Below are 25,502 nucleotides of genomic sequence, written 5' to 3'. Positions count from 1 at the left end.
AAACCTGTACAGCATGTAACTATACTAAATACTGTAGGGGCAACTGTAACACAATGGTAAGTATTTGTGACCAAAATGTTGTTATGTGGTACATGACTGTAATTCATAGAAAGAGTAAGCATCAAAGAATTTCTGTCAACTACATTTCCTCTCATAGATATAATCATAAATTATTAAGAGGCATCCGTTTTTTGGCCTCACATTACATTTTCAAAGTGACCAATACATATTACTGACAAATTCTCAAACAGGGAACGGGAGAAGGGAACTAATATTTACTGAATACCTACTAGGTGCAATGCTACCTAAATTAAACTTCACAGCCCATGTTAGGGAAAAAAAAAAGAAAGAAAGAAAGAAAAAATAGCTTGGAGAGGTTAAATCTCTAATTAATCATAGAAGAGTAGGGACCCGAATCTGGAGTCCCTAACTCTTTAATGTGCTTGTTGCATTTATTGGAGGGTAACTAAACTCAGCTACAACTCTCAATATAGAGATAAAAATAAAATAGCTCTTACGAGTCCTAGGTTCCTACTACAAACTCTAGAAATTTGGGACAGAAATTGTCTCTAATGGAGTCACTTCTTTAATAGTCACTTTTGGATGCACTATATGAAGTATCAGTCTACAAATATTATGTTTTTAGGTGTAAAATATCACGCCTATTAATTAATACTAGCTATGAGCTATGCACAGAAACTAACCTTCAACAAAGCCTAAGTAGATTAAATAATACTTATTTTTCTGAAGGAATTTCCTTGTCCTGCTCTAATATATTAAAAAAGCATTCCCTAAGTTTTACAGCAACACCAAAAAACTTTAAATAAAAGAAAGAAAAATCACCTATGATCTTGCAACCTCAAATCCATCTTGGTTTATATTCTCTTCCAGTCCTTATTCTTATTTTTACTGTAATAATCATAAGTCACAAAAATGATAATTACCATGTTTTCACTTAATATTATAAGGATTTCCTAAGTGTTTTCTCATATTTATATTTATTTAATTTACTTAACAAGAAAAGGCAATGGAGCAAGAGAGAGAGCATAGAAAGAATAATGACTTTGGAATCACACACAGATTTGAATCCTGGCTTTGCTAATTTTCATCCAGCTGAGGCATCTCTGAGCTTTCATTTCCTTATTATAAAATATGTATAATGATAAGAATAGTAATAGCAGTAAGTTGGTAGCTTATTTGAGAAGTATATTATACTGTAACATATACAAAGTTTATGGGCCTACACATAGGAAACTATCAATAATTACTAACATCTTATTGGCCTACTGATGATTATTAATTAACACTTCTCTATTGCTATATATTTATCTCCAAAAATTTCCAACACTGTTAATACTGTAAAGGACATCTTTGATGCAGCTTTTTGCTTTAAAAAAATTCTCTTTAGTGAAATGCTCCCATCAGTAGATTTAATAAGTCTTGCTCCCATGAATATTTTAATAATACTATGTTATTGTTTTCTAAAAAGTATGTAACAATTTACATTAGTGTTAGTAATGTTTGCCTATACCTGGTTTTAATCAATCAAGAAAAAACAGTGTATTAGTGTTACTTAAAATGTTTGTTGATTTACTAGGTATAAAAATGATACCTAACAGTCACTTCAATTTGCTTCTTTTTTACTTACTGAGCTCATCCCTTTCTTACACATGCTCCAAAGAAACAATTCACAATTACTGTGCTGGGAGATATTTTCATCAATCTAATCTAACAATAATCTTACTGGTCATCTTGAAGTTATTAGTTGTATTAATCAACCCTGAGTGACATATTTCACAAATATTTAGGTACTGACTCCATTTCACTCAGGTTAGATTTTGAGATATATTTCTAAAATTATACTAGTGAAACTGTTCCATGTTTCACTATTTTAGGAAAAAAGATTTGGATATATACTTACCACATTAGGATTAAATGGTGGTGGAATCTTCTTTTGTACAAGGTCAGTCCAGCTGAGTGATTCAAAAAAAGGATGATTCTGAATTTCAAGCTAGAATATTAAAAAAAATTTTTTTTTACTAATGCTGAAGTATTCATGGAAGAATTTTATGAAGCCAAACCACTACCACTTTGCCTCTCAATAATTCTTTTTAGGCACATGTTTATCTCACTCACATATTAAAATGTTGGAAAGACTATCAGGGCAGACTTAAAAGTTACTTAGAACGACCTACTTAAGTTATATCCTCTTGACAGTCACAGTTTCCTCATAAGTAAAATGGGATAAACATTTCTGCCCTAAGTACTTCAAAGGTTGTTTTAAAGATCAGCATAAAATATAGGAATAAAAGTGCTATGAAAAGAAAAAGGCATTACACAGGTATGAAGGATTATCATTATTGGAGTAGGAGAGGTAAAGAAGTTGGGCAGAGAGTTTTCTACAGTGGCGCAGAGGTAAAATCCAGGTGATGAGCTACACTCTGGGTTGGTACCTTCAAAAGCCGGCACAGTATTGATTCTAGCTTTTTTTCCTGCAAGATGACATGTGAGGGTATAAAGTAGGATCCAACCTAGTTTGGTGGCTTAAAAAAGATTTCTAAGAGCAAGTGATGTCTGATCAGAGGTCTGAAAGTAAGTAAGAATTAGCCAGACAAAAGAACAGGGGACAATGTTCCAGGCAGAACAGAAAGGCCCTGAGGTGGCAAAGACATTAGTTTGGTCAAGAAAATCAGAGTCCAGTATGGCTGCAGTGTAGAGAAGGATGGGACTGTCACATAAAGTGAAGCTTGAGAGCTAAAGAGGCCATATCATATCAGGTTTACACTAGGAATTTAAAATTTTATTCTAGGGTTATGAAAAGCCATCAAGGAGTTTTAGGTATGGGAATATCACACCTGGGTTTTTTTTGTTGTTGTTATTGTTTTTTTTTTTTGCTTTTTTAAAGACCATCTGGCTACAAGTGAGAAATAGACTGGAGAGTTAAGACCAGATAAAGGAAAAATAGCTACCATTGTGACCAAACTAAAGATGACAAACGCCAGGAAAAGAGTAGTAGCAGTGCGGCTAGAAAGCAGAGTCTGGATAAGGGAAAGATTTAGGCAGCAAATGCATGCAACAGGACCTGACTGTTAAATATGGAAGTAAGGAAGAGCAAAGAGTCATCAAGAATGACTCTCAGATTTCTGACTTGAATAACCAGATGGACAGTGATGTCCTCTAATGCGGAAAGGGAGCACAGGGGCTCAATAGCAGGAGTCTCATTTTGAACATGCTGTGTTTCAAGTGCTCTCAAGAAATCCAAGTGGCGGTGTTGAGCTAGTAGATATTATCTAAGTCTAGAGCTCAGAAGAGAAGTCTGGACTGAAGATATAAATGTGTACTACGAAGACATACAGATAATTAAGGCCATGGGACCAGCTAAGATCATCCAAGAAGAAAGCAGAAGAAAAGAGGGTTTCAGGACAATGAAAGGAACTGCAACACTTAGTCAAGTTGAAGAAGAGGAGCTTAAACAGGAGATGCTGGAGGAGGGCTCAGAAATATAGAAAGGGATGCATGAGATGAAATGAGTACGTGCCCTTGAAGAAGCCTAAGAAAGGAAAAGGTTTCAAGTTTAAATGCTGCTGAGAGTGCAAGCAGAGGAAGAGAAGTGTCCAGCAACTCTAGTAGCTATTTTGTGGTAGATTAAGAAATGAGAAAGCTTGGGAAAAGGAGAGTGAATATAGAAAAATTTCAACAAGTTTAGCTAAGAGAAGAAGACAGAGTAGTATCTCAAAGGACAATAAGGTTGAGGGTTTGCGGATTGTTTTAAGAAGCAGGAGATTGATGACATTTAATTATTGATTAGAAGAAACCAGAACAAAAGGGAGCAATTATCTGTGCAGAAAAAAGTCATGCATAGGGTTCATTGCAAGGGGACGAGATTCAGTGCACAGACAGAAACAAACCTTTTCCCACTATAATAGGAAGAAAGAAATGACAGGCTCCTGCAGGTGCATGTAGGTCTGCAAATGTAAGAACAAGAAGCTGGGTTAGTTCTGCTCTGAGGGTTCTACTCATAAATTAGAAGGCAAGAGGATTTGCTAAAAGTGAAGAAAAGGAATCTGGAAGTTTGGAGAGAGAAGTTTGAAACAGTTAATACAAGGAATAGGAGAATAAGCTGAATAGAAAAACACAGGAACATTAGCAAACAGTGGTGAAGCACAGAGGACATCCCGACTGTGATGTGACATATTTCCACCATGCCCAGTTGTGTTACTTTCTTAAGCACTGTTCAGCAGCCCAGGAGATGACAGAGGTGGATTTGTCCAGGGTTGCAATTTCTGCCAACAAATTCAATAACAGGACTAAGGGACAAGGAGGTGTGAAATATTAGCAAGACTGACTGAAACAATGGATAGAAACAACTGAGAGAGCTACTAGCTGAACTGGAGAATAGGGGAACAGGAAAGCAGGAGCAGCAAAGTCTTTTATTCATAGCTCAAGTTCAAGATTTATACACAGCCTACAAGAATATCTGAGAAAGGAATTAAAAGGCTCATATTCTTCAACAGTCTATGAATTTACTGACACACTAACGTAATACTGGTAACTAACTAGAATTTAATTTGATTTGAAAATGTTCAGATTTCATAATTATCTCAAAGCAGTATCACCAAATACTCAAAAAAAAAAAAAGAAAAGAAAAAGGTGATTTAATGTTAGTTCAAGGCAAAAGGCATTATCTCATACACACAGGACACACCGAACAAATCCTTGTTAAGAAAAATAAATTCTTGTTAAAAGCTGAGGAAGGCCCAACCCCCTAATAGGAAGCTTACTAGTTGGTTATTCTCTGTGTTATTTGTTCATGGAAATTATAGTATTATTTAGTAATAAAAATAAAAATAGCAAAAAAAAAGTTTAGGTAGTTAAAAAATATACCACACAACATATTTTAAGAAGAACGGAGGGAAAGGGAAATTGTAACAAACGAAAATCAAATAAATAATAGGGTACGAAAGCTGGATGAGAGGGATGAAGAGGATCAAAATATTATAAAGATCAAATGAAAAAATTCAAGCTAAAGTGCTTTAAACACTATATAGTTTTATATAAACACAGGTGAAAACTGTGGGGACAAGTATGCATTTTTCCCATGGTACTATTCTTTAATAGCTGTATTCATTACACTAAATATCACATGAACTAAAGATTTATCTTCAAACTTTAAATAAGCTTAAATAAAGCTGATACTGGGAAACATGTTACATACAAAGTCTTCTTTGGCACCAAGTCGATTTTGCCTATCTTTTTCTAGGAGTTCTTCCAGAATGGACCAGGCTGTGAGGCTCACACCTGGCCTTAAATTTAGGGGTTTGTGAAGAATATTGTCATACATTTCAGCAACATCTCGGCAATAAAAGGGAGGCTGAAATAAAAAAAAAAAGAAAAAAAAAAAGCAAATTAAGAAACTTAGTGGTAACCAAACTGTGCCAAAACGGGGTTAAAATAGTTGGATTTGACTTTGATCTGCAGTGAGTAGTTGGGTCTGGACAGTTGCAGAAATGCCTGCGTCTCTTGAGGCACATAGACATCTGCAGTATGGCCTCCCAATGCAAAGAGATTCTAAAAGCCAGCATACAATAGAGCTTAATAAATGTTCACTGAACCAATTAGGGCCAGTTGTTCAATAACACTCTGTAGACAGCTGTTAAACTGTATACAACTTGTAATAGTATCTGTTTTAGAGAAAACCAACACCAACCTTATCATAGGCACAATGAATACAATCTTTGTAAATGGAGACTCAAGACAGATTAAACAACAAATACTTTCTTAAGACTTCGGAATAAATTCATTAAAACAAAGACTACTAGAAGAAAAGGAGACCTGAAGATAATGCTTCTGCCTAAGTACTTGTGCCAGTGCCAGCACTATGGGTGTACTTTGCAGAATTAAAAATGTTACTGTCACAGCCTGAAGACCTCAGGTGCATCCTCAACACGGGTACATCTTCAACACAAGCATTAGGCAGTTAATCACCTAGTTAAACATTTTAAAGTAAAAATAACTTTTAAAGTGAAGGGAGTTTTAAAAGCTTGTTGCTTTTCCTTTTTTATTTTTGGTGGCTGACTGATACAGGGATCAAACCCTGGACCTTGGTGTTATCAGCACCACACTCTAGCCAAATGAGCTAACTGGCCAGCCATTTTTTAAAATTTAATTTTATTATTTATTTTTGGTGGCTGGCTAGTAAAGGGATTGAACCCTGGACCTCGGTGTTATCAGTACCATGCTCTAAACAACTAAGCTAGCCAGCTAGTCCTCCTTTCTTTTTTATAGGAAAGAAAAAACTTGATTTTTTAACATTTAAAATAAAACTTTATTTTAAAATCATTCATAAAAATCTCATTGATGAAGTATATGTTTTAAATATTCCCTTTTGAATCAACTGCATTTTACATACAAGTATATTTTATACTTTAAAAGTCTTCTAAAGAAATTCAAAGCATTCTGAAATATCAAGATGGTGAATACGCAATGCTAGAACAAAGTAAGGTATGAAGTAGTTTTCCAATATTCTAAGTCACCAGCATAAACAGAAAAGCAGATCTTTTAATGAGCAGATCTTAGTCAAGGGCAAAAAAGAGACAGTGTAAGTTTCCACAGAAATCCATCGTTCAAAATTAACAACATTAAACAAATGCTCTAAAATGCACCTCATATGCTGAAGTTCACTGGGAGCTCCAGTTTTCAAAAAGACCAAACACATACCCCACCCCCCAGCTCAGGTCTCAACTGACAGTGGCATTTAGCATCAGTGGTGGCAGCAGCCTCCATGACACATGGCTCTCAGCATGTGGCTGCTAGACATTTATGGGATCACAAGGAGAGTCTAGAAACTATTCCAAATATTACAAAAAGCCTAAAGAAAAACATACATTTATTCTCATAAAACTATGTAAGCTAACCGAAATGCCTAAATTGTTTGCTTTGGGTTGGGAAGATATTAACTCAATGTAATAAAACAACTTTACTCATGTTACTCAGGAGCTCTGGCTGGCTTTATGTGTCTTTAACTAATAAAAATTGGAGAAAATGAATGCATGGTAAACATCACTTTTCTCAATGAATCTTTAAGACATGGTATCTTCAGGGAAGGGAAGAAAGGGTGATCTCCAGTGATGGAAAAAGCTGAGTACCAGTGTATTAATTAAATCCTATAAAAACAAAATAAAAAGCAAACACCAAAAGGCATTATCTTCTCAAATACAATTATATATTGATAAAGGCAGAAATCATTTCCTCTCCCTGCATCTTTTTCAAATTAGGCAGAATGATGTTTGGGGTAAATTGAACAAAAGCAGATTTTTTTTTTATTGAAACATAATTGATCATGTTTGTGGGGTACAGAGTTGGCTATCAATACTTGCATACAATATGTGATGATCACCATCAGGATAATTAAGATATTATTCATCATTACAAAACGTAATGTGTCCATTAGCCAATTCTCGCTAACCCCTCCCCCTCCTCCTTTCCCACCTCTAGAAACCACAGTTCATTTCTCTCCTTCTGAAAGTTCAATGTATAATTGTGATTACTTTTTGGCAATTATTGTTTTTTCCTTCTTTTTCTTTCTTTCCCTCTCTCTAAGCTCCCACTTACAAGTGCAGCCACATAGCACTTCTTTTTCTCTGCCTGGTTTGTTTAACAATGTAATTTTCTCTCCAAGCTCATCCATGTGGCTGTGAATGGCAGGATTTCATTCTTTTTTATGGCTGAGTAGTAGTCCACTGTGTGTGTGTGTGTGTGTGTGTGTGTGTGTGTGTGTGTGTGTGTGTGTGTGTGTGTGTGTGTGTGTGTGTGTGTGTGTGTGTGTGTGTGTGTGTGTGTGTGTGTGTGTGTGTGTGTGTGTGTGTGTGTGTGTGTGTGTGTGTGTGTGTGTGTGTGTGTGTATACATGCCACATTTTCCTTATCCAGTCATCCATCGATGAACATTTAGGTTGGTTCCATATCCTGGCTATTGTAAAGAGAACTGTCATAAACATGGGAGTGCAGGTATCCCTTTGACATGATGAGGATGATTTCCATTCCTTTGCATATATTCCCAGCAGTGGAACTGCTGGTTCATATCGCAGTTCTATCTGTAGTTGTTTGAGAACCCTCCATACTGTTTTCCATAAAAGCTGCACTAATTTACAATCCCACCAACAGTGTAGGAGGGTTACCCTTTCTCCGCATCCTTGTCAGCATTTGTTATTCTCTGTCTTTTTGATAAGAGCCAGTCTACCTGAGGTGAAATGATATCTCAATGTGGTTTTTGCATTTCCCTAATGATTAATGATGTTGAGTGTTTTTCATGTACCTGTTGGCTATTTGTACAACCTTCCTTTGAGAAATGTCCATTCAGCAACTTTGCCCATTTTTTATTTCATTTTCATTTATTTATTTATTTTACTCTGTAGCTCAGGCGTTTTTTAAAAAAAAATCAATATTACTAGTATGTATATTGTTACAAATTGTACTTATTCTCTAGTCCCTTGTGCAATCTCTCCCTATCCTTCCCCCTCTCACCACTGATAAACCTAGATTTCTTCTCTACGTCTGAAAGAGTAATGGTTACTCTATTGATTTGTTGCCTAGATGATCTGTCCAATGCTGAGAGGTGTGTTCAGATCCCCCAACATTATCATAGAGCAGATGCTACTTCTGTCACTCTGGAATGGGCTTTGTGGAGAGAGACATCCTCTTCTTTGGCTTTGCCCATTTTTTAACTGAATTCTTTCTTTACTGTTCAGTTCCTTGTATAATCTGGATATAAATCCCTTGTCAGATGTATAGTTTTCATATATTTTCTCCCATTCTGTAGGTTGTCTTTTCACTCTGTTAATTGCTTCCTTTGCTGTGCAGAAACTTTTTAGTTTGACATAATCCCATTTGTTTATTTTTTCTTTTGTTGACTGCACTTTTGGGGTCTTATTCATAAAGTCTTTGCCCAGTCCTACATCCTGAAGTGTTTCCCCTGTTTTCTTCTAGGAGTTTTGTAGTTTCAAGTCTTATATTTAAGTCTTTAATCTCATTTTGAGTTGATTTTGGTATATGGTGAGAAATACAGGCCTAGTTTCATTCTTCTACACATGGATGTCTAATTTTCCCAGCACCATTTATGGAAGAGGGTGTCCTTTCCCCAGTGCATGTTCTTGGTGCCTTTGTTGAAGATCAGTTGGCTGTAAGTACATGGATCAATTTCTGGGTTCTCTATTCTGGTCCACTGGTTGGTCTGTCTGTTTTTATGCCAGTACCATGCTGTTTTGGTTACTATAGCTTTGTAGTATAGTTTGAAGTCAGGTAGTTTTAAGATACAAAATCAATATATACAAAACTCAGTAATGTTTTACACTCCAACAACAAATTAGCAGAAAAAGAAATCAAGAAAGTAAACCCATTTATAATAGCCACCAAAAAAAAAAAAAAAAAAAAACACCTTCAAATAAATTTAACTAAGGAGTTGAAAGCTCTCTACAATGAGAACTAGAAATCACTACTGAAAGAGGGCACCAAAAGATGGAAAGATTTTCCATGTTCTTTCCATGGAAGAATTAATGTTACAAAAATGTCTACTACCCAAAGTGATCTACAGATTCAATGCAATCTCTATCAAAATACCAATGACATTCTTCACAGAAATAGAAAAAACAATCCTAACATTCATTTGGAACAACAAAAGACCCTGAATAGCCAAAGAAATCCTGAGCAAAATAAACAAAGCCGGAGGCGTTACACTACCTGAAAGCAGATAATTTTAATGTTACGACTAGGTGTCTATTTATAAAAATGCCAGTGGAATAAGAACATCTGAAGTGGTGACTAGTATAACAGAGAAATAATTATATTAATTTTAAAAACTAGAAACAAAATGAAAAGTTCTTCTTTTTATGCATATTCCTAATGTGGTTTTAGATTCAATTAACTGCTCTGTTAGTGTTATCTACACATACATAAAAGAAAGAACCAAATAAATAATAATACATTGGAATAATAATTATGGAATGGAAATACATACCAATCCATATAGCATTTCATACAGAACAGCACCAAGGCACCACCAATCTACTGTATTATCATAGGGCTGTTTTCTGATTACTTCAGGTGCAAGGTACTATAGAAAAGAATAAAATATTACAGCAACTTAATAAACAAGACAAAATTTTGGAATAATTCAGAAATTTAAGAAATTTTAGGTGTTACTATCACACTAAAAACATACTATCTAGATTTCCAATGGGTTGGGTGTTCCCACTCTATACTAGCGGTTCTTAGGCTGTGTCAAGTGCGACTTTTCAAAATACATATATATTCAAGCATTTCCCCTCAGAAACTGATGGAGTTAAGACAAATAGAAGACGACAGCAGATGTGGAATCTATAACACTCTGTAGGAAATGTAGGTATTCTGGGGGAAAGTCTTTCATTTATTTTAGAAATTCATCTGATTATTAGTTATAATGTTTTCCCCTTGAAAAAAGAATTCTTAATGTGGCAACTATAATTCTTTTTTTTTTCCTTTTCAGTGAAAGAAAAAAGAATGAATTGCATTCTTATTTGAGATTACAATAGCAATTCTCTAACATATTATTTTAGCTATTTGCATTTTAATTTGTAAAATATTTAAACTCATCACAATTTTACACATATAAGATGGTGAATTTCAATTCTAGATTCCAAAATATACATTACTTCTTTCTATGTGAAATATATGTAAAGAAATACTTTCCCTTTAAGCTTTTTTATGTGATTCAATGAAATGGTGAAATATATAAAAAGGGTTAATAATTTCTGATCACATTTAGATGATCAAAATTACTTGTGTTTCCTTTCTAAAATCTACAGGACTTAGGTTTGTGTGAGCCATTTTACCATACATATTGGACATTGCATTTGCAAGTACTCCACAATAATGATAAAATGTCACATGGCACCTAAGATTCCTATAAATACACTGAAATTAGGACAGTTTAATGTGTGTACGTAAAGCGAAAATAATAAGACTTTTACATAAATTGTCAGGATTATTGTTGTCACAAATAGACAAATATATTTTCTACTAGCTAACATGGTTAGAGAATAGGAAGTTCTGGTTAATAAACTGATTTGTGTTTTTTTCCCACATCCATTGCTTTATTTTCCTCTGTAAAATAAACAATTTTATTACAAAATATTTCAACCATATAGAAAAATATAGCAGGAAACCAATAAAACTGCCACCCAGATATAGACAATGTTGAGATTTTGCCATAATTGCTGTAGCTCATTTAAAAAAAAACATCTTCATTAAGATATTCACATATCATACAATTCACCCATTTAAAGTGTACAATTCAATGACTGTTAACATATTCACAGAGTTGTGCAACCATCACCACAATCATTTTAGGACATTTCAACCACTGATTCATAAATTTTAATGGATTAGAAATATAGTCAAATGCTTAAAGAAATCTAGGGTAAACTTTTAACATTAAAAACAAATAAGCATAATTTATCTTTACTGGACTCTTCAAAAGAGTCTTACAGTATCTCACAATCACAGTTAAAAATGCCAACTATCAATAAACTCTAAATGTTTAGAAGAAATGATTATAAGATATTTCCAGCTGGCTGGAAGCTGAAATTACAGTTTTTAGTCTACTTTTCTTATATCAAGCTTATATGTGCAATTCGCGATTCATATTTGCATTTTATACATGATTATATGAATAACAAATGAGACATATTTCTTACCTCCGGTGTCCCACAAAACGTTGTGGTGGTGTCAGAAATAGCAATTCCTTCTTTGCAAAGACCAAAATCTGTTAAGACAACATGTCCCTGACAAATACAGGGGCATTTGTAAGATAAAATAATGCATGAACATAAATTGATAATTTTAAAACCCTTTTTATTCTGACATAATTATAGAATCACAGTAAATTGCAAAAACAGAGTCTGGTGTACCTCTCACCCAGCTTCCCTCAATGCTGGCATCTTACATAACTGCAGTACAATATCAAACAAGAAATTGACATTGGTACAATACTGTTAACTAGACTACCAACCTTATCCAGTTTTCACTATTTTTTACATGCGTGTGTGTGTGTGTGTGTGTGTGTGTGTGTGTGTGTGTGTGTGTGTAGAGCTCTATGTAATATAGATGTATAAAGTCGTACCAACCAGCACAATCTAGAGAACTGTTTCATCACAAAGAAACTCCCTCATGCTACCCCTCTATCTTTGTGCTCTCTTTCCCCTTGGAACACTTGCAACCACTAATCTGTTCCCTATCTTCATAGTTTTGTCATTTTGAGAATGTTATATAAATGGAATCATGCAGTATGGGACCTTTAAGACTTGCCTTTTTCTACTAAGGATGACAACAAAAAAATTGAGAATGCGTAGATTTCTAAATGCCAATACTTACTACTGAATCCAAAAGAATATTTTCCGGTTTCAAGTCTCTATCAAATTAGAAGGAAAGAAAAGCAAAACTGAGAATTAACTGAAATAAAATATTAAAAAGACAGTTTTACAAGTAACGTTTAAAAAATTTACCGGTACACTATTTTGATGGAGTGCAAGTAACCCAATGCACTTGCAATTTCAGCAGCATAAAACCTAGCTCTGTGCTCAGGAAAGGACCGTTCTCTTTGTAAGTGAAAAAACAGCTGTAGAAGTGGAGGGAAGAAAAAAGAATGTTAGGATCACTGACACATAGCATTAACCAAATAGATGCTGTAAATACAAAAGTAGGAATTGCTTTTGTTACTTTGTGACATAAAAATGCACCAAAGCACAGAACTGTAACTCTTCCTTGTCTATGTCTCCCACCTGACAATCACTCTCTCTCTCTCCAACCACATGTGTCAGTCTACACTTGCTAATGTCACTCATCTCCCATTTATTCCTCAATCCTCAATGTGGCAGTGCTCTCACCATCCCAGGCCACCACTCTGGAAAAGATTATCAATGAAGACCAAAATGATCTTGATATTGTCATGTCTTACCAAGCCTTTTTGGACTATTTTTCATTAAAAAAAGAGAAAAGAAAACAGGGCTGGCCAGCTGGCTCACTTGGTTAGAATGCAGTGCTATAACACCAAGGAAAAGGCTTCAGATTCCCATACCAGCCATCCACCAAAAAGAAAATAAAAAAACCAAAAAACCCCACACTATTCAGAGATTGAAAACTAGTGGCCAGCGGAACAAATATAACAGGTAAAATTTGCTTGAATCAAATACTGTTTTTAGAAAAATCTGAATTAGATGATAACATTTAAAAACCGGGAAATTTGGGGATAAAAATTAATAGTTTTGGTTTCCTCTGGAAAAAACAAACAAACCATGAAGCTCTATACCATTAGGCTTAAATTCCAAAGTGGCAGCAACTGGCTGGAGCTGAGCAGAAGCTGGACTCCCCAGTTCCTTTTTTTTTTTTTAAACTCTTGGGTTGAGGGCTTTCTCTCAGTAGACTGCAGCAAGGGAGCTGCTCTACTGCATATCCCCAGTTCATTCGTTACACTAATTCTTCGTTTATTTCTTACAACCTGTCCTTTAGCCTTTTGGTTACCTGCCTGAGGGAAGTTTACACTAGGTCCCTTGGCTTCTAAGACAATAATCTCTCCTTGGGTCTTCTCCTATCTTGGAGAGTTCCATCTCCACTCCTTTCTGAGTCCAGATGCTGCAGGGATGACAGGATTTCTACCCTTGGTCCACTGTTATTCTTTCTCTGGATACCCTTCCCAGATACACTAATCCACTCCAGTGATTTAAACCACACCCTCTATGTTGATGTCTCCCATGTGGACATCTCCAACTCAGACTTCTGTTTGGAGCTTCTACTGTGAAGACCTATTGCCTCTGCTCTTTCTTAAACATCTTACAAGCCGGCAAAGTCAACTTGTCTAAAATAAGTCCCTTACCTTCTCTTACAGTCTTAACTGCTGCTAGTGTATTCTCTCCAGCGCTCTAGGCCATGGGAGGCAACAAGGCAGTGCAAGGGGTCAAGTTTTAAAATTGATTAGATTTGGGTTCAATTCCTGGTTTTTCTCTTTTGTGTGCAATTCATTTAACCTTTTCTGTTTTTGGTGGCTGGCTGGTAAGGGGATCCGAACCCTTGACCTTGTAACACCACACTCTAACCAACTGAACTAACCGGCCAACCCCATTTAATCTCTCTGATTCTCAAATACTTAAAAAAAAAAACAAAAAAACTAACCTCTTCTAAAAGGTTGCGGTAAAGATCAGTTATAACAGATCCTGACAGAGATAACTGGGGACTGACCTGGGGTTCATCTGAACTGTTCCTTTACCCTTAGCCTCTACATCCAACCAATGAATAAATTCTCCTTTTTTATCTTCTAATTATTTCTGGAATACTAACTCCTTTTTACCCCTACCACTGCTTTTATTAGCTGTTGCCTACACCACCATAATATTCTCTTTATTGTGCTCTCAATTACATCATCCAACAACATACTTCCACTAAAGTAAACAACCTAAAATGAAAATCTGACCATGTCCCTATTAATGGCTAACATTGATAGCTTATTCAGTCAAAAGGCACTATGCTAAGGACTTTCTATACCTGTAGGTAGGATTTAACCCACCTAGCAATTTTGAGGAAGGAAATTAATGAGAAAGCTGAGGCCCAGAAAGGCTTGCTCACCCACCCAGTGTCATCAAACATATTTGTTTACACTTTGCTCCAGAAAAGATATGAAGTAGTATACAAAAATAATATCACCTGTTAAGGTTAAAATATAAGTATGGGCAATAGGGGGGATAATAACAGTAATAATAGTAGGGAACACATGATGAAACCACACTCCTGCCTCTTTCTATCTTTTCTCCTCATCTTTATTCCTTGTTTACCTGTTGCCCCACTCAACTCCTCCTCCACCCACCCCAGCATTCTATTATATTTCATTCTCTTTTTTTCATTATCTTAGCCTAGTGCATCTTTCAGGTAACAAGCCTACCTCTTTACACTTTTGCTGCTCAGTTTATGAGCAATCACTGTATAAAAAGGGCTCAGAAGCAAAGCTGTAAAGCAGCACAAAGAAACCACAGATAAAACAATATGATCTCGTCTGCAGTTAGATGTCTCACATGAACATTTCAAAGACAAAGTGTGGTCCTTAAGAATGGGCTCTATAGTTGGGATGTATAGTTTAACTCCAGGGCCTGACACTTACTTAGGGTACTGTGACACTGAGAAAGTTACTTAACCTCTCTGAGACTCAATTTCCTTACCTATAAAAGGAGTATAAGAGTGTTTATCTCAAAGAATTGTGATAATTAATTGAAATAATGCAAGTAAAATAGTTGCAAAATGCCAGGTCCTCGATAAATTCTCACTACGTGTTAGCACTCAGGCACATGCAAAATAACATGACAACCTTCAAGGTGGGAACAATGTGGGGTCATCTACATCCCTGAATCAGAGTGCCTAGGGGACTCATAATCTTGCCTCTACACTGAGTAGTCTTTAAGTGACTTTTGTCACAGATGTAGGGAGTTGAATAATTATTCTTTTTACAACCTTCCCCCCAAATGACCTATGTGTGTCTGATCATTTTTTGGGTTTGCTGAATAGAAACTGGTCTTCCTTCTGGTTCCTTTATTCTACAGTTAAATGTACTATAGGAAGGTTAAGATATTTTTCCCCTCTTCCCTGCTCTGAGATTGGGGGATGGATGATTGCTTTAAAAAGATATGACAATATCAATTAGTTAAAATAATTCTTAGAGAAACTCACAAGTCAAAGATCAAACAAACTAGAAGGGTGTGAAGGTTGAAAAGTAGAGAGATGAGGTTGTCAGCTGCCTAGATCCTGGAACCAGACTGCCTGAGTTTAATTCCTGCCTCCAATACTTACTAACCTCATGACTTCCACAAGCTACCTAGCTTGTCTGTGCCTCAGTTTCTTTGTCTTATAAGGTTGTTGTGACAATAAGATGATAGGTACAAAGAGCCAGAGTGCTGGGCTCATAAGTAATACTCGCCACATGTTAGCACCACTGTAATTTTCATCATAACAGCAGCATTTCCCAAAGTGTATTTCAATATCCCTCTGAATCAGTGTTTTGGGGAATATTATTAAGAGATTTCGTTCAAACAAAAAAGGGGACTATGTAGTAAGTAAAAAAAAATTCTTTTAAGAAATCCTGCCTTTGTTTAAGGCAGAAATTCTCAAAGTCTTTAACATGCTGAAACATATTGTGAATCACCAAGAAGGGGATATAATATAAAATATTTATTATAAAAACTGACTTTTTATCTCAGAGCCCTTTACTAGAGGATCATCTCATCTGATTGATAGTTTACACATTTTAGAAAATGACAGGCTGGAGTAATATTTATATACAATTGTTGAAATGATAATTATCTAAGTTGCAAATCATGTTTTATTCTAAATATTACTCAGTATATATATTTTTTCTTTTTCTTTTCACTTCTCAGTAGTAAGAGGACATTATTCAGTATATTATTCTTCCTATACACCTTAGCAACAAATCTATCCATAAAGTCTGTAGCTTCATTCCAAGTTCTTTTATGAACCTTCCCCACTATACCACATGCTCAAGAACCCTTATTACAGTTCTCCACATCTTACATCATACTTAGTCATCACCTTGAATACTGTTGCTACTCACAAACAGCTGTTGATAATGCACTGTCCTTCTAAAATTTATAAGAACAGAAAAACGATTAGAAAACCAATTATAAAACTCACCTCCCCTCCATTAACAAAATCCAGAACAAAATAAAGCTTTTCAGTTGTTTGAAAAGAATAATGTAATCCTACCAAAAATGGATGTTTCACATTTTTCAAGAGCACATTACGTTCAGCCATAATATGTTTTTGCTGGAAAAAAAGGTAAAGGATCAACTTGTATTATATATAAGAAAATAATTCTGTTAATTGAGAAAATGAGCTTAGGAGAAACAATAGCTATTTTATTTTACCTCTTTTCTGTTGAGAACTATTTTTTTCTGTAACACTTTGACAGCATAAAATTTTCCATCCAGTTTCCGTTTTGCAAGAAGAACCTGTCATAGTTAAAGATTGTGTATACTATTAGAAATTTAAATATTTTCATAGAAATAATTCACTTGACAATAAATCAATGCTTCTTAAATTTTGGAAAAAGGAAGTCCATGAAGGATCTAGATAATATGTTTTTTGTTTTGAAAATTGAGAAATACTGAACTTATTTCTGTAATTCTACTTTTCTTTAAATATTTTAATGAAACAGAAAAGAATGTTGATTATTTGAATAGCCAGGCACCATTTCTTTGTTACTTAATGCATTTATATTTGAAATTTTTACCAAATTTAAGTGCCAATATCTACATTGCTTGAGGGGTGAGTGTGTGTGCATGTGTGCACACAGGCAGGCTCCAGCCCTGAGTCCTGAAGAGTGCCCTTAGAAAATACTGAGGTATAAACTTTATGGTTACATAAAAAAAGAAGGAAATGGTTTTTAGGTGATCAAAATGCACTGTTGTTCAAAAAGTTCACGAAAATTTTCATATTATTCTTTAATTCCATTTTTCCATGAACTTTTTAGAGCAACCGCATTTTTAGGTTTCTCTTTATAGGTTCTAAATTCAGAATAGTTCAGAGGAAGAAGCACCATATATAGCTGAGTTTCTATAATGGGCTGGGTTGCATGCAGACACTTTTAAGAAACTGGAGAAACCTAGAAGAACTCACTCCTGAAAAAGGTAGACATTCTCAAGGTTTTGCAAACCTTATAAAGGATTCAAGATAACCCACAAGTTGTGTAACTATTAAATGACATGTTTCAAAGCTTTTTGAGATGACCTGACACAGCAACTAGTGATACTGCTGGCCTTACTTTCTAGTACTTCTGTGGTCTTCCTCGCTAAAACCCTAACCACAGTCTAACCATGTGAAAAACATCAGACAATCCCAAAGAGGAGCATCCTGCAATATTCGTGACTAGTACTCCTCAAAACTGTCAAGGTCATCAGAAACAAAGGAAGTCTGAGAAACTGTCACAGCCAAGGAGACATGACAACTAAATGCAATGTGGTATCCTGGTACAGAAGAAGGACATTAGGTAAAAACTACACAAATCAGAATAAACAATGGACTTTAGTTCATAATATTAATATTGGTTCATTAACTGGAACAAATGTACCATATTAATGTAAGGTGTTAATAAGAAGGCAAACTGTGGGGGTGGGGTTAGGAAGGCAGGAAACTGCTCTTTCTGCTCAGTTTTTCTGTAAATCTAAAACTGTTCTAAAAAACAGTCTACCAGTAAAAAACGTTCATTATTCAGAAAGATGGAGACAAAAGATCTTCAGGTTGAAAATGTCCTCTCCTCAACTACTGGCACTTTTCTCATTTCCCATCCTTTTGTTCTCTACAGCATTTGACTCTGTTGAATGTTCCTTCTTAAATTTTTCCTTTTCTCAACGACTCCCACCTGCCCAACTTTTCCTTCTCCAATATTCTGACTGGTTCATCTTCAAGTACATTCTGAGAAAATGCAAAGAATGTGGTAATTAGTAGGTACTGATTCCCTTCAAGGCATTTTTTTCAGTAGAGTGGCAGATTTGGAGAACAGACAGAAAGTTAAGAAGCAAATGGGCAAATGGAAAGCGGAACCAAGACCACACACTGAAAAAGACTTTAGAATAAATGTTAGATTGCTGTTAGTTAAGTTCAGCTTATCACATATATTTTTCTATTTTCAAACAGATTGTGAATTTGCATGTATTTGCTATTCCTTCTTTTCATACATTCTGTTTATGTTTTATCACACTTTGTTGGTTTCTAGCCATTTTGCAAGATTTAACATTTTATTAAATATGGTATAGAAAAACTCATAAGTCAACTCATAAGTCATTACAGCTTAATAAATTATCACAAAGTAAACACATGTATGTAACTACTATCCAGGTCAAAAAATAAAACCCTGCCAGTAGTCTGAAACCTCCTTCTGCCCCATCTCAGTCATGACTCACCCCTTTCCTCCTCAAAGGTAACTACCATTATCTTGACTTGCAAAAACAGGTACGTTTCACCTTTTTTCTGAATTTTATGCAATTAGAATCATATAGATAAAGTTGTCTCTGTCTCATTTCTTTCACTCTAAATTATGTAATATTCATTTGTGTTGCAGCACATAACATAGTTTTCATATTTTCATTGCTGTGTGGAATATTCCATTACATGACATATTACAATGTATCTACTCTTGTTGACAAATATTTAGATTGTTTATGAATAATGATGTTATCAACATCCCTGCATATGCCTTTTCTAGGGTATATGAATTTTTTTTTTTTTACAGATAAGGGGATTGCAACCCTCGCCACGGTGTTGCCTGCACCATGCTCAGCCAGTGAGCGCACCGGCCATCCCTGCATAGGATCTGAACCCGTGGCCTTGGCACTACCAGCGCCGCCCTCTCCTGAGTGAGCCACAGGGCCGGCCCATGAGTTTCTGTTAGATATATAGCTAAGAGTTGAACCAATGTATCATAGTAATGTATATACTCAGCTTCAAAAATTAACACCAGTTTTCAACAGCATAAAGACAAAACACCTAGAAGTACATCTAATTAAGGATGTGTAAAAATCCTATACAGACCACTACAAAATATTATTGAGAAAAATTAAAGATGAGCTATATTAACAAAAGGATATACCATGGTCATGGATTAGAAGACAATATTTTAAAGATGACAATTCTCCCCATATTTGATTTAATTGGGATTGCACTGATCTACAGATTCGATACAATCCCAATTAAATTCCAACAGAATTTTTGCAGAAATTGACATGATTCTAAAATTTATATAGATATGCAAAGGGATAAGAATATCTTCTTGAAGAAGAATAAGGAGGGAAGAATTTGTGCTGTTGGATATCAAGCCACAGTTGTCAAGACAATGTGGTATTGGTGCCAGCATAAACAATAGACCAATGAAACAAAATATAAAATAAAGAAACAGAAATACAAAATACAAAAACAGATCTGTGCATATATGAACAGTGAACATATGACAAAGGTGGCCCTGCAGATCAGTGGGAAAAGAACAATCTTTTCATAAACTGTAGGATCAGCTGCATATCCATATGGAAAAAAAGGAACTGTGACCGTACACCTTACTTACAAGCAAGAACCAATTCCTGGTAGCCTCTAGATCTAAACGTGAAGTTTCCAAAGGATAATGTTTTGTTTTTAATGACAGATTATCTCTAGCATCTCAATAGAATTGTGGGCATTTTGAGAGCTGGATCCATTTCTAACTTTCCATTGCCTAAACTAGCACAATGCCTGACAAGTAGCGGATGTCAATATATATTTGTTGAATGAGTGAACAAACACACATGGGTTTGACTGGAGTCACAGTTTCAGGTCTCAAGGAAACTCAGGGAAAAAAAGTAGAGTTATCAAAAGCTATAAATACAGCAAAATATAATGAAACACATACATATTTATTTTTACTATGGTTGAAGTATCATGCAAAAAAAGCACTTAAATATATTTGATAATTCTGACAACTTCATCTATGATGTTTTTCCTGGTAACTCTGGCCTCAAGTGAGTCTCCTTCCTTGGTGTGGCAATATTATCAAGTTAGGTGATTTATCCGACACTGTGAAGCAGAGTCTCTAAGCATTCCTTTCCTTCCCAAACTATTATTTACACAGCTGCTCATTTTTGTCTTTTTAGCCTCAGCTTAAACAGCACATCTTCAAAGAAACCATCCTTGACCAACCCATCTAAGTGGGGATTTCCCCCTGTTGCCTATTGTCCTCTGTCACTTCATCCTATTCTTCATTTCCTTCCCAGGTCCATTATTATCTGTAATTATTTACTTGATTGCACAGTTAATTGACTACTGACTATTTTCCCCACCAGGTTTAAGCATCACAAAGGTAGTAACCATGTCAGTTTTGTTCAACAGTATCTAACCAGGGCCCAGTACGGTACTTAAAATATATTAGGTGCTCAACAAATACCTGATGAATAAGTAAACTTCATTTATAATTTGAGTAGATGCCTTATCTTCTTAATTATTCTGTTACTACTTTGAGGGAAGGGAAAGTATCTTAACTCCATATCCTGCATACTAAAATGTCCTATGGCTCACACATATAAAGCATGCATTCCTTAGGTACTTATTTACTGAATGAGAAAATAAAAACATTCTTACCTTGCCAAAGCTGCCTTTTCCAATAACTTTTAAGAAATCAAAGTCACTCGGTTTAGCACTGAAATAAATTAACAATGACTAGAATCAGCCCCCTAGAAATTGGAAAGATGTTAACTTTTAAACATTTCTTAGCACTTTATGCTTTAATAAATGTTAGGTACAATGCACTTCAGCATGATGACTCCAGCTTTTCCACTGGTAATATCTCATCTTTAACATGAGGGTACTTCAGAAAGTTTGTGGAAAAACAGAATGGAAAGATAGTACAAATTGCTCTATGAACTTTTTTTTTTTTTTGTCGTTTTTTCGTGACCGGCACTCAGCCAGTGAGTGCACCGGTCATTCCTATATAGGATCCGAACCCGCGGCGGGAGCGTCGCCACGCTCCCAGCGCAGCACTCTACCGAGTGCGCCACGGGCTCGGCCCTTGCTCTATGAACTTTTTGAAGTACCCTTGTATAAAATAGGTAATAATGAATGGTAATAATATCTTTCTGATTAGATCAAACATTTTATAACTTTATTTAAGCCTTGTTATGTTCTGCTTAAAAGGGACTTCAATAATATTCTCTCTGGGAGAAAAGGATCTTATATCTATAGTTCAGAACTCAAAGTAGATTGTACCTAAACCAATTTTATTAAAGATAAACCAGTGTTGTTAATGAGGAAATTGAATAATTATGTAAATTACTAAAACGTTTCAAGGACCATCTAGTATCTGGTAATTCTTCTGAAAAGGAAGTTACTAGTTGGAACACTTAGTAAAGATGCTAAGAAAAATTTCTGATAGAGAAAAAAGTCATTACAGTGTTTTCCGTATAAATCACTCATTTTATATTAGAGATAAAAGACATCTCCGCTTATTCTCATAAATGGTAATATAGGAAAGCCAGGAATAGAAAAGCGAGGGAAATAATACTAAAACTGTCCTTATATTTACGTTAACCTATCAGGTAAAAACAGCGTTGGCTGTATGTAGGCAAAAGCACATGGCAGCAGAAAGTTGAGCTTAAGCAGCCAGAAGAGTTGTTTCCTCCAATAGTATGAATTCCTAAGTTGTACTAGGGAGAGGGGAATTTAGATTTAAAACTTGAAGTTTCCTTCAATTCATTATTAAAAGATATAGTCAACTGAAACATGAGAGTAACACAGGTAGTAACAGGTAAAGATTAGTGAGGTAAATACTTAAATAAATTTTTCTTCTTCAGAAACCTGCTCTTTGGACTATTTTGTTCTTTAAGCATATGCTGATATACTAAAATGGCTTTTTAAAAAGAGGTAAATAAATTTAACACTGAAATACATGCAAATCTCTCAAACATGGTAAATAGGCTAACTGAAGCTATACCCAAGGCCCCATTGTTAACTGTTGGTGATGACCCTTTAAAGCAAATTTGTATTTATGCACTATCTCACTGACTAAATGCTATAAAAGACAGAAAAGAATGCTCAAAACCAAACTTCTTCTTCTAGTTACCATCCCATTTCTTTGCTTTCCTTTGTGGCAAAACTCAAGTAAGTTTTGTAAACTCACAGTCTCTACCTGCTGTCCTCTCCTCTAGTTCTCTCATGAACTCTCTATCAGGGTCTTGTACCCACCACACCACTGAAACTGCTCATAAAGGTCACCAATGACTTATCAAATTCAGTGGTCAATTTTTGATCTTTTTACTTGCCCTATCAGCAACATTAACAGAGATAATTACTCCTTTCTCCTTGAGACACTTTCTTCCCCTGACTTCAGGACACCTTACTCCAAAATTCCTATCTTACTGAGAACTCTTTCTCACTCTGTTACATGTTCTTCCCTGACCTTATGATGTTCAAGTATCCTAGGACCCATCCTTGGACTGCTTCTCCCATCTGTCTATACTCACTCTTCCAAAAGACCAAAAGGGTGAGAGAAGCATGGTGAGAGAAGTATTCTTTTATCCCAGAATAAAAGAATACTTTATAATTAATCCAACATGCATGTACAGATAATTACAAGTAAGGATGGTAACATTACAGTCCTCTTCCAACCGATGTAAACGTTGTTAATCAATCGGCACACCTCAAACTAAGCCAAGAAGTGGCTTTGGAATCCTTTGAATTGAGTGTTCCAGGCCTTCACGTCTAATGAATTGCTGGAGTTGACACCACAAAGTCTATATTTGCCACCCCTGGTCTTGTTCAGCATTTCTGACTGTGTTCCTCAAAATGTTTCCCTGTGCTTAAATAAATATGGGAATATGGAAGAAACTGGATAAAGAAAGTTGAATAGCCTTTACTACACTAATGTCCATCACGATTCTGGAACAAGCTGCTAACAAGTAGGGTGTGCTAACGACAATGAGCACCAGAAAAATATCAATTAGGCCTGCAAGGAAGCTTTTATCCCGAGTATCTCACAGGACTTATGATCCCATGGGAAATACAGATGACTGATTTTCCCCCCACACACAAAAATAAAACCAGACAAGTGACAATGGCAAAATAGCAGACTTCAGTGAGCAATCTGTGGATTAAAATCTCCTCAGGGTTCTACTAAAGCAGCAAAAAGCTAGATAGTAAATTTAATCAAGCATATGACAGTACTGTACTCACTATGACTACAGTTATATTTCATATTCCTCCAGCTAAATTGTTATATTTACGTATATCTCCACACTCTCAAAAAAAAAAAAAAAAAAAAAAAACTTCCTGAAATTTAGGTAAAGGATTGTTTGAAAAAATCAAACCTACTGAGGATTTCCAGACGGTCCCAGGTTGATGTTCTGTGAGGTAGAGTGTAGCTGTTTGGGGAAAAAAACAACATTCTTATTGGAGCTTCAAAAATTATCAGTCAACAAATGTTTTGAAATAAAATATACATAACTATACCACAGACATTTGGTGTATTGCCACAGATATTTGGTGTTAAAGAAACCTAAGGTCTTAATTCTTATAAATGTATAGACTTATTTGGAAACACACATAATCAATATAAACATAATCAGTTTATCAAGATAACTTTCAAGAGCAGGTGTAAGGAAAAAAGTAAGCCAGAAATCAGGTGCAAAGTTGGCAAATGAATAAAGTAAACTAGGGAAAGCATCTTGAAGAGGTGGGTACTGAAAACACAATTTAAGAGAAGTTATTTAAAAAATTGGTTAAAAATGGCAGTTTTTCAAATAGCTCATTAAAGATAGAAAATAATAGGATGATGATGATGATAGCAAAGCTGGATTTTCAGTTTTAATTTGATGGTAGATACCATTATTTCTAAAACAAATACAGAAAACACTGCTTTTCTTTCTAATTCTGGCACTATGGTAGTACCAAAATTTTAGGCAGGTTTTTTCCTCTTTCTAACAGTTATCACAGTAAATTTAATCCCTGATATTAACTTAGAAGCAAATCTTTATGCACCTCATATGCCATAAAGCAACGGAACTAATAAAAGATTTTAGAGTCCACTAATAATTAGCTAGAAATTTATCTCAAAATCCCAAAAGATTACCTTAGTGATCCTGTCTGAATGGGCACTTTTTATAAAATCCGAGTATAAATGAATTCTCCCTCACACAAATTCCCTTTAAAATTGTTTATACATTCAGAGAATTAAATCAGTTATAAATGTTTCAAATATGTATGCTTTTACTAGTGCCTTATAGAATTATATTTTATATAAGCTACAAATACAAAAAAGCTTTTAAAAACTTCTTAATCAAAACCCAAAATTTTTATCTTATCAAATTTCTTACTGGAGACATATATAATATATATTTTTACTTAAATTCATTTCAAACTTATAATTTCTAGAATACAAACTATGTTTAAAAATAAAGGGCAAATACTTTTATCCTTCAAAAGTTCTGGAGTATAATAAGTTTCTTATGAAAAACAAAAGTGGCTCCAGCTTTTTAGTTACAATTCAAATTTATTTTCTACTGATACCTTTATATGAAAATCTTCATGTAATAAATTTTCAATCCCCAGAAGACAGAAATATATGAAACCCTAACAGTCTAGCACGAGGCAAAAATATTATTATAAATACTCTGGTTCATGAAATGAGATCTATCTGTTGTGGCATAATTTTAACACAAGAATAACCTTTTATGTTTAAATATTACAGTGTTCCACAGAATCTGACAATGTAATTCAAACAAAGTTGTAATTTCAATACACTTATCCTTTTAATGAATGTGCGAATAACTGGATCAATTTTCTATTCAATGAACTTTTCTTATATAGATGAGGGAAGATAACTAAGTGTGCATTAAACAACATGGACAACTTGTCCCCTGAATTATGTTAATATATAGTTAGGTTTTCATTATTTGGCAATGATTTT

The 25,502-nt window shown here is 35.0% G+C and overlaps 1 protein-coding gene across 3 annotated transcripts in view; it reads right to left on the bottom strand.

Annotated features, from left to right (window-relative positions):
- The window catches only part of SGK3 (serum/glucocorticoid regulated kinase family member 3), a 129,716-nt gene that overhangs the window by 2,576 nt on the left and 101,638 nt on the right, over nt 1–25,502 (bottom strand). For 2 of the 3 annotated variants that reach the window (XM_063079127.1, XM_063079126.1), the window contains 10 exons: nt 23,909–23,958; nt 21,185–21,242; nt 16,951–17,034; nt 16,718–16,849; nt 12,535–12,647; nt 12,404–12,440; nt 11,728–11,814; nt 10,011–10,106; nt 5,216–5,371; nt 1,922–2,011 (listed from right to left, as the gene is read on the bottom strand). In XM_063079127.1, the coding sequence (XP_062935197.1) occupies nt 1,922–2,011; nt 5,216–5,371; nt 10,011–10,106; nt 11,728–11,814; nt 12,404–12,440; nt 12,535–12,647; nt 16,718–16,849; nt 16,951–17,034; nt 21,185–21,242; nt 23,909–23,958 (903 nt within the window). The remainder of the gene's footprint in view (nt 1–1,921; nt 2,012–5,215; nt 5,372–10,010; nt 10,107–11,727; nt 11,815–12,403; nt 12,441–12,534; nt 12,648–16,717; nt 16,850–16,950; nt 17,035–21,184; nt 21,243–23,908; nt 23,959–25,502) is intronic. The other variant, XM_063079128.1, reaches the window with a different exon arrangement.

This window comes from Cynocephalus volans, chromosome 15, assembly GCF_027409185.1.
Source record: "Cynocephalus volans isolate mCynVol1 chromosome 15, mCynVol1.pri, whole genome shotgun sequence".
NCBI lineage: Eukaryota > Metazoa > Chordata > Mammalia > Dermoptera > Cynocephalidae > Cynocephalus > Cynocephalus volans.
This window is presented reverse-complemented; position numbering and strand designations above follow the sequence as displayed.